Genomic DNA, 13800 nt, shown 5'->3' on the forward strand with positions numbered 1-13800 from the left:
AACTGCTGCACAGCCCTGACGGTGTGGTTCAGTGGTTGAGTGTTGACCTATGAACCAGGAGGTCAAGGTTCGATTCCAGTCAGGGCACATGCCCAGGTTAGGTTGGTTGTGGGCTTGATCCTAGTAGGGGGCATGCAGGAGGCAGCCGATAAAGGATTCTCTCTCATCACTGATGTTTCTATCTTTCTCTCCCTCTCCCTTCCTGATATCAATAAAAATATATTTTAAAAAAACCCCACAAAACTGCTGCACAAAGTCACACCATACAACAACAGAACCAATTACCACCCGAGATATAGTGTGATCACATGCTAATTATTCCCCGAACATTGTTTAGGAGTGGTTCCTCTTGGATTTAAATATGTAGACTATAGTTGTAGATATGTAATATTTATTTCTGTGGGCAAAATTACTACAGTGTTTTTCCCAACATATGGACTATTTGTTAAAATAACAGTGAATTAATAACAAAAGAAATAACCTGTTAATTTAATTATAAGTAAATCTTTGTTAAAAGCATTTAAAATTAACAGGATGTTAACTTTTCATATATGACATACAGACCAGAAATTTTGTCCATTAAATCCGAAGTTCGTTAAATCGAGGTCTGCAAAATCGAGTGTTTACTGTAACAGATTAACAGTAGACTGTAAATATTAAGGCAGAGCTAGGTAAGAACCAGTACAAATCAGACCAGGGGCCATGACATTCTGGAAAAAGCAAACTGTAGAGTAAAAAGATCAGTGGTTGCTAGGAGTTAGGGAGGGAATGAGGAAGGAGTAAATAGGTAGAGCACAGAGGATTTTTATGGCAATGAAACTATTTTGTATACTATAATGGTAGATAATAGACATGGATATATGTGTCCAAATCCACAGAATATACATCATGAATAAACCCTAAAGCAGCGGTTCTCAACCTGTGGGTCGCGACCCCTTTGGTGGTCGAATGACCCTTTCACAGGGGTCGCCTAAAAGCATCCTGCATATCAGATATTTACATTACGATTCATAACAGTAGCAACAAAAATAATTTTGGGTCACAACATGAGGAACTGTATTTAAAGGGCCAGAAGGATGAGAACCACTGCTGAAGCTAGGGACTTTGGGTAATAATGATGTGTCAGTATAGGTTCATCAATTGTAACATACCGCTGTAGAGTTTGATGTAGTAGTGTGGGAAGTTGTGCATGTGTGCGGCAGGGGTATATGGGAAATCTCTGTACTTTCTGTTCAATTTTACTGTGAACCTAAAACTGCTCTAAAAATTACTATAAAAAACTGCACACATAAAAATATTTAAAAATTTAATCCCTGTCCTCTATTAAGATAATTTCCAATGTAGCTCTTCTATAGATCATTTCTGAGTAAGAAAGTATAACTTCTTAGATAACTTTTAACTTCACCAAAATCCTTCAAAAGCAACAAATGTCTGCACTGTAATTTCAGAAAGGCACTTATTTTCAGATTCTTGGTGCTTTGGCCAGGACCATAATCTTAATACATTAACATTTCAGACTTGAAGCATAACAAGCCGTGTTACGATCAATGCTTACAGAAAATCATCCACTGCCAGGTAATGTTTACAATACATGAGTATAACTGTATAACTACATTATGCAAATCTAAAAATTATTTTTAAAAACTATAAATTTTGGAACTGGAAGGAATGAAAGAGAACACTTAGTTCATCTCAATCCCTCTGAGGTCAACCACAAAAAGTATGAATTCCTTATTTGCAAAAATGATTTCCATACTCTGCCCCTGCCTACATTCTACTATCATCTTCTGCTACTCCCACTGAAATGCCTTATTCAGCTATGCAGAAACTCGCCATTTCTTAATTTGCTAAGTCTTTTCGTAACTCAGTATCTCTGAACATACATTCTTTTGTTCTGAAATTCACCAGGACCCATGCACACTTGGCGAACTCCTATTCATCTTCTATCACACTATTTGAGTCATAATCACCCAGAAAACAATTTAAGAAAAGTTTGAACATATAATTCTAACTGTGGAATATTTCTAAGCAGAAAAAATACTGCAAAGAAATCTTGAACTTTATTTAATAGGTAGGTAGGTAGTTGTGTTACTGGTATAGTAATTATTTTTTGTGTATTGTAGGATACAGCATATGAATAAATATGACTAGTGTTGGGAATCAGAATTTTATTGTGAGAGATACAAACATGAACTAAAATTAGATGAGGAAGAACCCTGTAGTGTTGAATTGGAAGGTATCAGCATGAATTCATTAAAAAAAAAAAAAAGGTACTCTCTGGTTCTGTCAGGTGAAAAGGCCAATTTGCAATAGTAGGCAGTAGTAATGAGTACATCTATACCCAAACTTTGGTTTTTAAATTTCATTCTTCACTAAAAAAGCAATTCTAGAACCCTTGAAGAAAAAAAAAGGTTGATTCTATGTCTGGAGCAATAAAAGTGTGAGGTAAGCCTGGGCAAGTGTTATGTTTAAGTTAAGGAAGTGTTCACAAACTAAAAGAGCCATGTCAAAGATATAGAAGCCAAACACTTGTTAAATCTTTGAAACAATTTTAGCATCAAAAAGAATATTGATATAATTATTTACATATAGATTTAAAAAGAATGCCAGGTAACAAATATAGGAGAAATATTAGAATTTTTAAAAGAGTTACCCTTTTTTTGTAGCCCCTAATGTAGTAAGTGATACAGGTAAGGATCATTAAGAAATGCTAAGAACAGTGGGTGAAAGGTTGTTGAGGTATTAATAAAGTCACAAAATATCCTGCAGATCATGTGCTAATTATAAAGAGGAAAATAAACCTCTACAATGGTGTGATCTGGCTATCACCACCTTGAGCAAATGATAAAATTTAGCATCACCAATAGTGGGCCAACCTAGTATTATATGCCTTGTGGTGTGATGTAATGTTAAGTTCACAACATCTCTCCTATGGAGTATGTCTGCTGAAACTGTTTATGTTTAATGTACTCATAAGGAAACAATAAGATAAATTAAGAATAAGTAAAAAATCAGATAAATTAAGAACGTGGGAAATTCTACAAAACACTACCCCAAACTCTTCAAATAAACTCAATGTCATGAATAAACAAAGAAACAAACAGGTGGGCATATTGTAGATAAGAGATACATATTAACCACATTACCTTGATTGAATCCTATATGACAAAAGTAAAACAAATACTATGAAACGCATTTTGGGACAACTAGAGAAATTTAAATACAGGCTATATGTTAGATATTACTGAATTACTATTGCTATTCTGAGGAATGATAGTGGTATGATGGTTACAAAGAAGAATGTCATTCTTAGGAGATATATGTAGAAATATTTAGGAGTGAAATGTTAAGATATCTGCACTTTCAATTGGTTTGGCAAATATAGAGTACATATGGCAAGAGGATAACAAATGGTGTGTATATATAGATTAAGTATATGAATATCCACTGTACTATTAAGCTATCTGTAGATTTGAACATTTCAAAATAAAAACTTTGGGAGGGGCGTGGGGGAGAATTTCAATTCAGATGTCACATCTCCAAAGGCTTTTTTTGACTTTTCTAGTGGAATTATTTTTCCTGTTTTCAGTATTCCCACAAGACTATTTCTATTTTAGCACTTAACAAATTTGTAATTGCCTGTTTACAGGTCTGACTTGGTGGAATTGGTCTCATTTTCATTCCCAGAACTTAGCTCTTTAACTGGTTCTTACTAGATAATTAGTGCTTGTTGTTTGAATGAGATCACTGATAAGCCAAAGTGACCGGTTAAAACTGAAATCCAGCTATTGTCTATATCACATTGTGCCTAGAATTTAATCAAATCCATCAAACAAAAAGCCTATTAAACACTCCTATGTGACCTGTACCATTATAATACCCACATCAGCATTCAAATTAATTTAAAAATAAAGCATAACAACTCTAAAGCAGCATAACCCTTAAATTACAGGCATACTTTCATTTTAAATTATTTTAGTATCAATACAAGGAAATTAGGGATGCATACCTGTTCTGTATCCTTCAGATTGGAGGTCTGGTTTTCTTCCATGACTCCACGCTGCTCATTTTCCCATGGTAATTTATTTTTCCCTTTTCCTGCACTTAATACCCTCCGGGTACAGATAGTTGGACTGTAAGATCCATAAATTTGCATGCTATCCCTTGTGTGGTCACCACAGGGACAGTATGCACTCTGAGTTCTGTTACCAGTCAAAAGCCAATCTGTATCTGCTCCATGTGCCAAATGGCTTGACCTACCCTGGGCAGATGATGGCATGAGTATGGCATACTCCACAAATCCCTGTTCCGTTAACCTTGGGAGGGTTTTCCTAGCCAATCTGGCCTGCACAGCATTCATCACTCCATCTCCATTATCTTGTAGTTCAACAGTATCCACAGCTTTGAAAAGGGTGCTGGTTTTACCTGAGCCCATTGATGATGCCAACACAGCAAAGGCTTCCAGAGCTGCTTGTCGCACCCTGCGTTTGCTATCTACAAGAGCTGGGGCAAGATCAAATGACAATTTGGGTAAGTCAAAATCCTCACTGGGATACGTCAAGAGGGAGCAAATGCAAATGTTCACCACCTCCTCTCGAACTCTGGAATGCTTATGTTTGAGATGTTCCAGGAGTAAACAAAGCACCTGTTGAGGACCTACTTCCTTCATGAGCTTGAGGAAGATTTTCATGTATTCTTGTTTGATCACCAACTTGTTGTCTGCCAGCACTTTGACAGAAGCTGCTATAACTGGTCCCAAGAAGTGCTGTACCTGCTCTCCAAGGCGAATAACCAGTAAATGCAGAACCTGAAGTGTGCCATGGACCACTCTGAAGTTAGAATCGTCTAACAAATTATACAGCAAGCTAATAAAACTGACAAGGCTAGAATGAGGATTAGAACTTGGGTTAAATCGTCCCATCACCTGTTTTAGTTCCTCAACAGCCTGAGTCCGGTTCTTATAGTCTTCCTGATCTAACAATCTTGAATGCAGCTCCTGAGGAATAATCCCAAATTTAAGATTGCTGTTGGAAACGGTCACTGCACAGGGAAGGGGGTCTTCGGGAAATCCAGAAGCTTCAAGTTCCAAATAATAAGGAATCTGGCTGCCAAACTGGGACTCCAGGCGGCGATTGTAGTGTCTCCTCAGGGCAGACGGCAGGCGAGAGATATAGGATTGAAACCTCTCTTGGCCAAGTCGCTCCCCAATTTGTTGAAGTGCAGAGAAAGCTGTCTCAGATTCTTCTTCTATCTCCTGATCGCCAAGCTTTCGGGCTAAGGATATTATCACCTCGGTAAGATCTAGGCCCAGCAACAAGTCCTCAGGAGTAAGCAAGATCGGGAACAGCAGTGCTGTTGCAGCTCTAAGCCGAGCATCGGTACTTTCCAGGCCTTGCTGTATAAGCGTTCTTAGCACCAGCCCAGAACTACGTTTCAGACAAATGTGGAGGATCTGCAGCGCATCTTTCCGCAGGGCCGGATTCTCTTCTCGTAAAGAGACAACCAGTTGAGGCAGAAGTGCTAAGCTGAAGGCCTCTTCCAGCTGGCCTGCCTCCCCCTGACCTCGAAGAACGTCCAAGAGGAGTTGCAAGCAGAGTCGCTTCTCATCTCTACCTCCTTCCACAAGCACTCGGCCCAGGGCTCGATACAATGCTTCCTTCCGTCTGGGGAAGCCAAGTCGACCGCCACGCCGCGGCAAAACAGCCTGCAGCGCCTGAAAGGCCTCTGAAGGATCTGGCGCGGTCCGCAGGAGTTGAAGGAGCCGAGTCTCCTCTTCATCCCCCCCTGACAAACCGCCTCCAGACCCAGGCCAACTACTGGAGATAGCCTCCGCGGGCATCAAGAGGGCCGAGGCCAGAGGCGAAGGAGTGGAGGGGCAGGAACCGTGATCTCCCGCAGCTCCACGGCAGCAGTTTTTCTCGCCTCTCATGGTGCCCGCACCTCGACTTTCATCAGTCTCTGGGGCGGAAGGACGGCTGTGGCTCTCGGGGCGATAGGAACATTTGGCTGGAAGGGGAAGCAGCAGGAGCAGCGCGGAGGGCGCAGCCTCCATGGTGGGTCGTTAGGTGGCAAAGGCTGGAGGAAACCATCGTCTCCGAAGGGTTTGATGGAGCCCAGCCTTCTTGTTCCTCTCCAAGCCCCAAGCTGCAGAGGAGAAAACACAGCTTCAGTCAGCTTTCAGGCCACCCCCAACTCCGGAAGCCCTCGGCAAAATGGCCCCCGGCAAAGCCCCAGACCCCACAGCTACCACCGGGCGTAACCAGGGGCGCCACGTGACCAAACCCATCGCTTCCATGGTGATGCATCCAGCGCGGACCTTTTGACCCGGAAATCAACCTGCCGTGGTGAATGCTGGGTCATGTAGTCCACGTCAGGTGTTAAGACTGGGCAGAGGTCTCCTGGAAAAGGAAGTGAGAACAATGCGAACATAGCGAGCTTAGTGAATGTATCTGGAGCCGAGTAGTCGAAGAAGGTGTGTTGGGGGAGCCGCGGGGGAGGAGGCACTAGGCGGAAGTGACGGTCTCCAGGTTCAGGGCGGAAGTTCCCTGCCCCACCCGTAAGAATTGAGGTTTGACTAGAGGCAAGCGGGGATCCTGCCCGGACTCCAGTTGTCCACGGCTCCTCCTCCTGTCGTTGCCTGCGTGATTCCTGGGACTCAGGTATTTTCCTTTCGCTGTCCACCTGCGGCGCAGGCATTGGCAGAGTTTTGCCGGAGTGCCGTTGGTGCTGGAGAGAGGTAAAGAAATAGACGGGAGTAAGCCAGGAGAGAGAGGAGACATCTTCTTGTGCAGGACTAGTTAGCGTTGTGAGCGCGTTGCTCTCTACAACCCTGAGGCAGTGCGATCTTTCCCCCCTGCGGTCCGCTTAAGAGGCAGAAGATCCGGATCAAGACCAGGCTCAGAGCTTTCGTTCTTTTTTCAAATCCGGGTTTTAGGCCCTTACACTCCCCGCCCTCTCCCCGACCCCCCTTTTCCTACTTTGCTTCTCCTTCCCTCCGGCCGTGGAGGGTTCAAGGTTTTATGTCATTTTTCCTTACCACCATCACTAAGTTCTCTTTGAAAACATACGTAATCTGTAATAAGTCTATTTTTCCCTAAACCTAACCGCCTCTCCCTTGTGTTCTCGAAGTCTCCCAGGGCAGTTCCTCTGTGGGACTTACCTCTCCACCCCTCCCGCTCCCTCGCCGCCCCAGGCTCCCTCCAGCATCCTCGTGCATCTCTGCAGCCTTTCAGTCTTCTGGAAACGGAGATTGCAGAGAACATTTCCGTTGGGTAGATTTCTTGGCATCATGGTCCTAAGAGAATTCTGCCCTGTAGGTTTAAGGCTGATACTAACTAGACGTTTCTTTGTTTTAGGACTTAGGTGAACTGTGGGTTTGATGAGCATTTTAACCTTCTTGTAAATGAAACGTAAGCGGACACAATTGAAGAGATGGAGTGTTTGTTGTAAGACTGACTTCTTTGAAGTGTGGAAGAGAATTTTGTTGTTGTTGAAGGAATAACACAATTCCTTTTGAATGATCCAGTGAGCAACGTCTGAGTTTTCATTTGACGTCTCCAGTTTATGCACTTCAGATGCAAGTGCACCTACCCTGCTCTGTGCCACATGGGATGTTTCTTAAGTACATTTTTAAACCTTAGAATAATTGAGTCACATGTGCCAAACCACTTTATAAATAATGTTGATGAATAATTTAAGTTTAAGAATAATATCTGATGTTGTCTGAAAGCACAATTTGAATATCATAGGTTTCTTTTTTTCCTTTTGGGGCTAGAATAAATGTAAATGCGTCTTGTGTAAACCATGCATCCTTGTTTTGCTTTTAAGTTCTAGATTGTTCCTTTAAAATTACTCATTTTGATGGGTAAGTGAATCTGCCTAAATTTGGTTTGGCTATGTTTCAGTAGACTAAAGAAAAACCATCTCTCTCTCTCTCTCTCTCTCTCTCTCTTTCTCTTTCTTATAGGAGCAGAGTAAGGGCAGGGAGAGAAAACCAAGAGATGATTGTAACAGTTGTCAATGAGACATTATGTCTAGTTCTCTTACTTCCAATGTATACTTTTACTCAAGTTTTCTCAGACTTCAGGAACACAACTCAAACTAATCTAAATAAGGGAATGGTTTACACATTAGAATGTACACATTAGAATGCCAGTTTATGTTGGAATAGAAGATTACCCTTTCCAGTGATTAGAATTTTCAGGTTGAAAATCCAGTGAACTCTTTCATGTATCTGAGAACTTGGGAATAGTAAGTAGAGGTTGTGTGGTAATCATAAAGTTAAAGAAAAGGAACTTGGAAAGTCTTGAATGGTATTCATCATCAAAGTTATGGTAGAAGCTTAAGAATTATCCCTTATCTCTATAGAGCAGGGGTGGGGGAAGGTCCAGCCGAGGGCCGTACAGTATAAGGTTCTCGAAATCATTTGGTCTGGCCCTGCCAAGGCATTAGGGATGAGTTAATTAAATGTTTGTCTGAATATAGAAGGCTAATTTTTAAGTTGATAATTTTGTATGGCCCTTGATGTCATAAATATCCAAATGCCCCTTGGCAGAAAAAAGTTTCCCCACCCCTGCTATAGAGAATTCTTCGCAAGGGGCTTGGATACCTAAACCAACCAGTTATGTCCTTTTCCTTAGATTAACAAAGCAAGATAAAGTTTGATTTTGACTACTTTTCTCGGGGCTTTGTAGATAGATCACTGTGTTGTAGATTGCAATTTGCTTTATAGCTGTTACATTAAATTTCTTTGATGAAGATTTGAAAGATGCATTAATCTCCATGGTGGATATTTAGGAAATGGGATCTTAACAGCATCACACATCTTACTAATTGTCTGTGGAAGATAAATCTCATCCATTTAATGTGTATTGTTTATTTCTATTACAAAGAATTTTTTAATCTTATTTTTGAATTCTACAAATCCAGGAAATTCTAGGAATTGTGTATGGACTAGAAAAATGCCTTTTATATTGAACCATAAATAGAGGTAGGATAAAAAAATTAATCAAATTCTAGAAGAGTGGAATTCTCTGTTAGGTGTATTAATAGTACACCTCTGAAAGTTGAAAGTGGGTAATTAAAGATACATTGAAAATAGCAAATTCAAGTAAAACAACTTAAAAATATCAATAATTTCAAAAAAGCTTAGTTGAAATAATGGATTACAGGAGTGTTTGTGATATATACCTTAGTTTTTTGAACTGAATTTAAGCAAGTTAAATACAATTGCCCTAAAAACATCCTTTATTTCCTTCATCAGTGATATTAATTGGTTGCATGAACCATTATAGTTTTTTCTGTGTTCGTACTCAAATTTTACAGACATCCAGGAATATTGAAAATCAATGTGAGTTCTGTAAACTACTATGACTTTTGTGTAGGTTAAGAAGTTATTGTGAAGAAATATTATGCAAATGAAAGGTGTTATTAATGTTAACAGGTAATTATAATAACACTACCATATATTGAGTGTTTGCTATGTGCCATACATTATGTTAGGTATTTACTGAATTCTAATTCATTTAATCCTCACAACAAATTTTTGAGGTTACATTTTCTACATTTGTAATTTGGCAATTTTTATGGATGTTCCTATTGGAAAGTAATTGGACAGAGAAAAAAAGTAAAATTCAAGTTAGTCATTTAGCTACTTACTTGGAGCTTTGGGAAAGTTTTGGTGGGGGAGAGTGTTAAACTATAGGATAAAATTAGATTTTTCCATTATTAATCATTCATATATTTGATTATATATATATTTTTTTAATTTTTTTCGTTCCTGTTCTGAATCTTTTTAGTTTCTTGTTTGAGTCAAAACTTTAGGAAGGTATAAGATATTATGAGCTTATTTTTACACATGTGGGATTAAACAGGTGCTATGGATTTAAATCCGTGATAATGTTTTAAATTACTTAGGTTTATGTTCCAAAGCCATTGTACATTTCTGACTGAGTCAAAACTATAATTTTACACAGAAATCCAATTTTTGTTGCATCTTAAGCAATAATTTGAATAAGCTAACAGGATTTCACATCCATTAAAACCAGTTTTTCAGTGGATAGGTTAATTATGTAACTTTTAGTTTTCAGTAATGCCTTTCTTCTGTTTTTCCTGGTTCTGTGATGTAATGATTCATATTATATAACATGCTCTAATTTTACTATTGTTTCTCCAGATATAAAGAAAGTCAATCTCAGAGAAAAGGCAAATATATCAATTTGTGCCATAGGTTCACTCATAAAATTCTATGCCATCATTAGTTGAATTCTTCTGTGAGGAATTGAACTGTCGGAAAAAAATTTAAGAAAAGAGCTAATGTGATAAAATATTCTCTTAAATTCACAAATTACACTTTTACAGAAAGGTACATGTGTGCTTGGATTTTTTTAAACAACTTCATTTCCCTTCATCATTTATTTGCTTTCTTTGTAGCAGATAATTGCCTCCCAACTGATTTCAGCACTACTGTTTTGTAGCTTAGATGTCAATTAAGCAGTTACAAAACACCTGGCTTGACCTTTATTAACTTTGTTTCAGAACCTAAAATTGTGAAGCTGCTGTAGACTCTGGAAAGTTTAATTTTATCTAACAGTGAGTGTATTTATGTTGTGGATATTTATTATATATCAAATATATAATAAGAGATGAATGTGATTAGAAGTGAAGTACAATACTCTTACCTTTTAAAACACTTTTCAAATGGATGCTATTTATTCAGTCTTGACTGATCTAGTTATTTGGATTTAGAGTATCCTAAATATTTGTTTATGGTACCAAAATTAAAAACAAAATAAGTATGGCAGGGATGTGGGGGAAGAAGAATCAATCCTTCTATGATATAAATAAAAGGAAATGAATGTTCCATGATCCCTCTTTATTTCCTTTTAAATCCCTTATGTATTTTTGTGTCTGATCTGCATAGTGTATGTTTATATTTTATATATATGTGTGTGTGTGATCTATATTTTTTGGGTTTCTACTTTTCACTTTTTTATTTTCTTGTTTGAATTAAAACTTTAACAAGATTAAGAAATTATGAGCTCATAAGTGAGGCAGAATAACATACTATTTTATTTTAGAACTCTGGAAACAGTGTGCCAAGGTTTAACTCTCCCCTTGGACTTAATTTCTTTGTGCTTCGATTTCTTCATCTTGTAAAATGGGAATAATAATAACAGTGCCTATCTCATGGTGTTACTCTGAGGATGAAAGGTGTTCATACATGTAAAAAGCTTACTTTATTATGACAATAGATGCTCTTTGTAGAATAATTTAGTCTTGTCAGGAGTGGCAACAATTATAAATAGACACACTAAATATTTTAAGCAGGTCAACACTGTATTACATATGTCTTCTTTTTCCCCCATTGACCTCTCCCCGGCCCCTCCCTCCCCCCAGCACATGCCCTTACCCCCCTACTGTCTGTGTCCATTGGTTATGCTCATATGCATGCATACAAGTCCTTTGGTTGATCTATTACCCCACCCTCACCCTCTCCTGCCTTCCCTCTGAGGTTTGACGGTCTGATCGATGCTTCTCTATCTAGGGATCTATTTTTGTTTATCAGTTTATGTTGTTCATTATATTCCACAAATGAGTGAGATAATGTGTATTTATCTTTCTCTGACTGGCTTATTTTGCTTAGCATAATGCTCTCCAGGTCCATCCATGCTGTTGCAAATGGTAAGAATTCCTTCTTTTTTACCGCAGCATAGTATTCCATTGTGTAGATGTACCGCAGTTTTTTGTTTTTTTTTAAGAGTATAGAGAGGTTTATTCAGAATAGCATAAACCTGTAAGGATATTTATCCATTCCATAAAAAATTCATCCTCCATACAAGTGATTATGGGAATTCTCTTATTGCATTTTATTAAATATGCATACATGCATATAAGATCTTTGTCTAATCTCTTTTTGTACCCCCCCCACACCCCCTTCCCTCTGAGAATTGTCAGTCTCTGCATTTTGTCTGCTTCTCTGTGTTTGTTTCTATGTATTGGGTAGCTGCTAAGTCCCCTTGAGTTGATAGAGTGGCCTTGTGTAGTAGGGGCTCTATAGGGCCCAGTGACTCAGCCTCCCCAATCTGCTGAGATGGACACTCTTGGTGCACCCTTTTGTGGGCTGTGTGCACAGTTTTCTTGTAGTTGAGCCTTGATTGCTGTTGGTATCACTGGAAGGAATTGACCTCCAGCCCAATTGGCTGTGGGAACCAGCTTTGACTACAGTGGGAGAGCTGCTATGCAGGAGACACCCTTTTGGAGCAGGACTTGCTTCAATGGGGCTTTGGTGCTCACTGAGTCTGCCCCTTGAGTGTGTTGCTTATGGATGTGAAGAGTTGTAATCTGGGATGTTCTCACACTGACCACTGGGTGCACTGGCTCTTGGGTCTCCAGGGAGGTGCAAAGTCATCCATGGCCTGGGGCCACCCAGCAGTAGCTACAGAGAGATCTTCAGATTCCTCCTCTTTGTATCGGGTTTGGAAGTGCCCAGACAAGGCTCAGCTGTGAAGCAAGGCAGGCTGCTGCTGGTGCCAGTCTTGGGCCTTTTATTAATAGGTTTAGGGCTCTCTGACCCAGCTGCAGCTTTTTTTAAGAGAGTTTTTGCCTGAGAAAGGACAGCCATTCATATGCAAAAGCCACTGCACACAGCTTGGGGGGGTTGTAAATTGGGTAGAGCAGGGTCTCAGGGAATCACCAGGGTGGAGCAAACAGAAATGGCTGTCAGACTTACACCGGGGAGGTTCCAGCACGGGAACAATGACCACTTCGAGCACCTCTGTCTGGAAGAAAACCACCCCCGCATTCCTGCCCTGAGGCCGTACAGTCCAGTTTCTCCCCATATGTGTCTGGGTCTCCTAGAGCAGTGATGGCGAACCTATGACACGCGTGTCAGAGGTGACACGAGAACTCTTTTTTTTGGTTGATTTTTCTTTGTTAAATGGCATTTAAATATATAAAATAAATATCAAAAATATAAGTCTTTGTTTTACTATGGTTGCAAATATCAAAAAATTTCTATATGTGACACGGCACCAGAGTTAAGTTAGGGTTTTTTAAAATGCTGACACGCCAAGCTCAAAAGGTTCGCCATCACTGCCCTAGAGCCTCGCCCGGCACTGGAGCTTAGAGGAAGTGGGAGCTTGTAAATTCAGTTGTGGTGCCAGCCTTTTAAGAGGAGCAGCTGGGTCTCCAGCAACCTGTGTGTCACTCAGCCCCAATCCGCATTGGTTTTTACAGTCCTAATTCTTACTGCCCTAAGGGACTTCTTTCCTTGGCTCTGGGACCCTGGGCTGGGGGTCTGGTGTGGGACTGGGACTCCTTGCTCTTCCAGGCGGCCTCCTCAGAGGCGATCTCCCTCCTGATTAAAAAAGCGGCACACCTGGGTGCCGGACCAGCTTGTTCCGCACCTCCTACCAGTCTCAATGCGCTTTCTTCTTTACCTCTCTAGTTGCAGTACTTCTACTCAGCCAGCTTTCCCGTGATTCTGGGTGAGAGTTGTTTTGTATTTTAGTTGTAATTTTGATGTGGTTGTGGGAGGCAGCAAGTACAGACGCTTACCTATGCCACCATCTTGGTTCTCTGTACCACAGTTTTTTCTTTTATTTATTTTTTTGGATGTTGTTGTTAATCCTCACCTGAGGATATATTTTTTTAAAAATTTTTCTTTATTGATTAAGGTATTACATATGTGTCCTTATTGCCCCATTGCCTCCCCACCCCCCTACTCATGCCCTCATCCCCCTGTTGTCTGTGTCCATTGGTTAGGCTTATATGCATGCATACAAGTCCTTTGGTTGATCT

The 13800-nt window shown here is 40.0% G+C and overlaps 2 protein-coding genes across 11 annotated transcripts in view; one reads left to right on the forward strand and one right to left on the reverse strand.

Moving 5' to 3' along the window:
- FAM179B (family with sequence similarity 179, member B) overlaps positions 1 to 6263 on the reverse strand; it is a 120841-nt gene extending 114578 nt beyond the window's left edge. Inside the window, exon 1 of one of the 3 annotated variants that reach the window (XM_014548198.1) lies at positions 4010 to 6262. In XM_014548198.1, coding sequence (XP_014403684.1) covers positions 4010 to 6052 — 2043 coding nt within the window. In that variant the 5' untranslated portion in view covers positions 6053 to 6262. Of the gene's footprint in view, positions 1 to 4009 lie in introns of all 3 variants that reach the window. The other 2 variants (XM_014548196.1, XM_014548199.1) reach the window with 2 other exon arrangements.
- A 136-nt stretch (positions 6264 to 6399) lies between these two features.
- KLHL28 (kelch-like family member 28) overlaps positions 6400 to 13800 on the forward strand; it is a 25668-nt gene continuing 18267 nt past the window's right edge. For 2 of the 8 annotated variants that reach the window (XM_014548201.1, XM_005876841.2), the window contains exon 1: positions 6480 to 6659. Coding sequence is in view for 1 of the 8 variants with exons in the window: in XM_014548200.1 (XP_014403686.1) it covers positions 11668 to 11682 (15 nt within the window). In the remaining 7 variants the exon portion in view is untranslated. The other 6 variants (XM_005876843.2, XM_005876836.2, XM_005876842.2 and 3 more) reach the window with 6 other exon arrangements.

Source organism: Myotis brandtii, unplaced genomic scaffold (genome assembly GCF_000412655.1).
Source record: "Myotis brandtii unplaced genomic scaffold, ASM41265v1 scaffold5, whole genome shotgun sequence".
In the NCBI taxonomy this organism is placed as follows: Eukaryota; Metazoa; Chordata; class Mammalia; order Chiroptera; family Vespertilionidae; genus Myotis; species Myotis brandtii.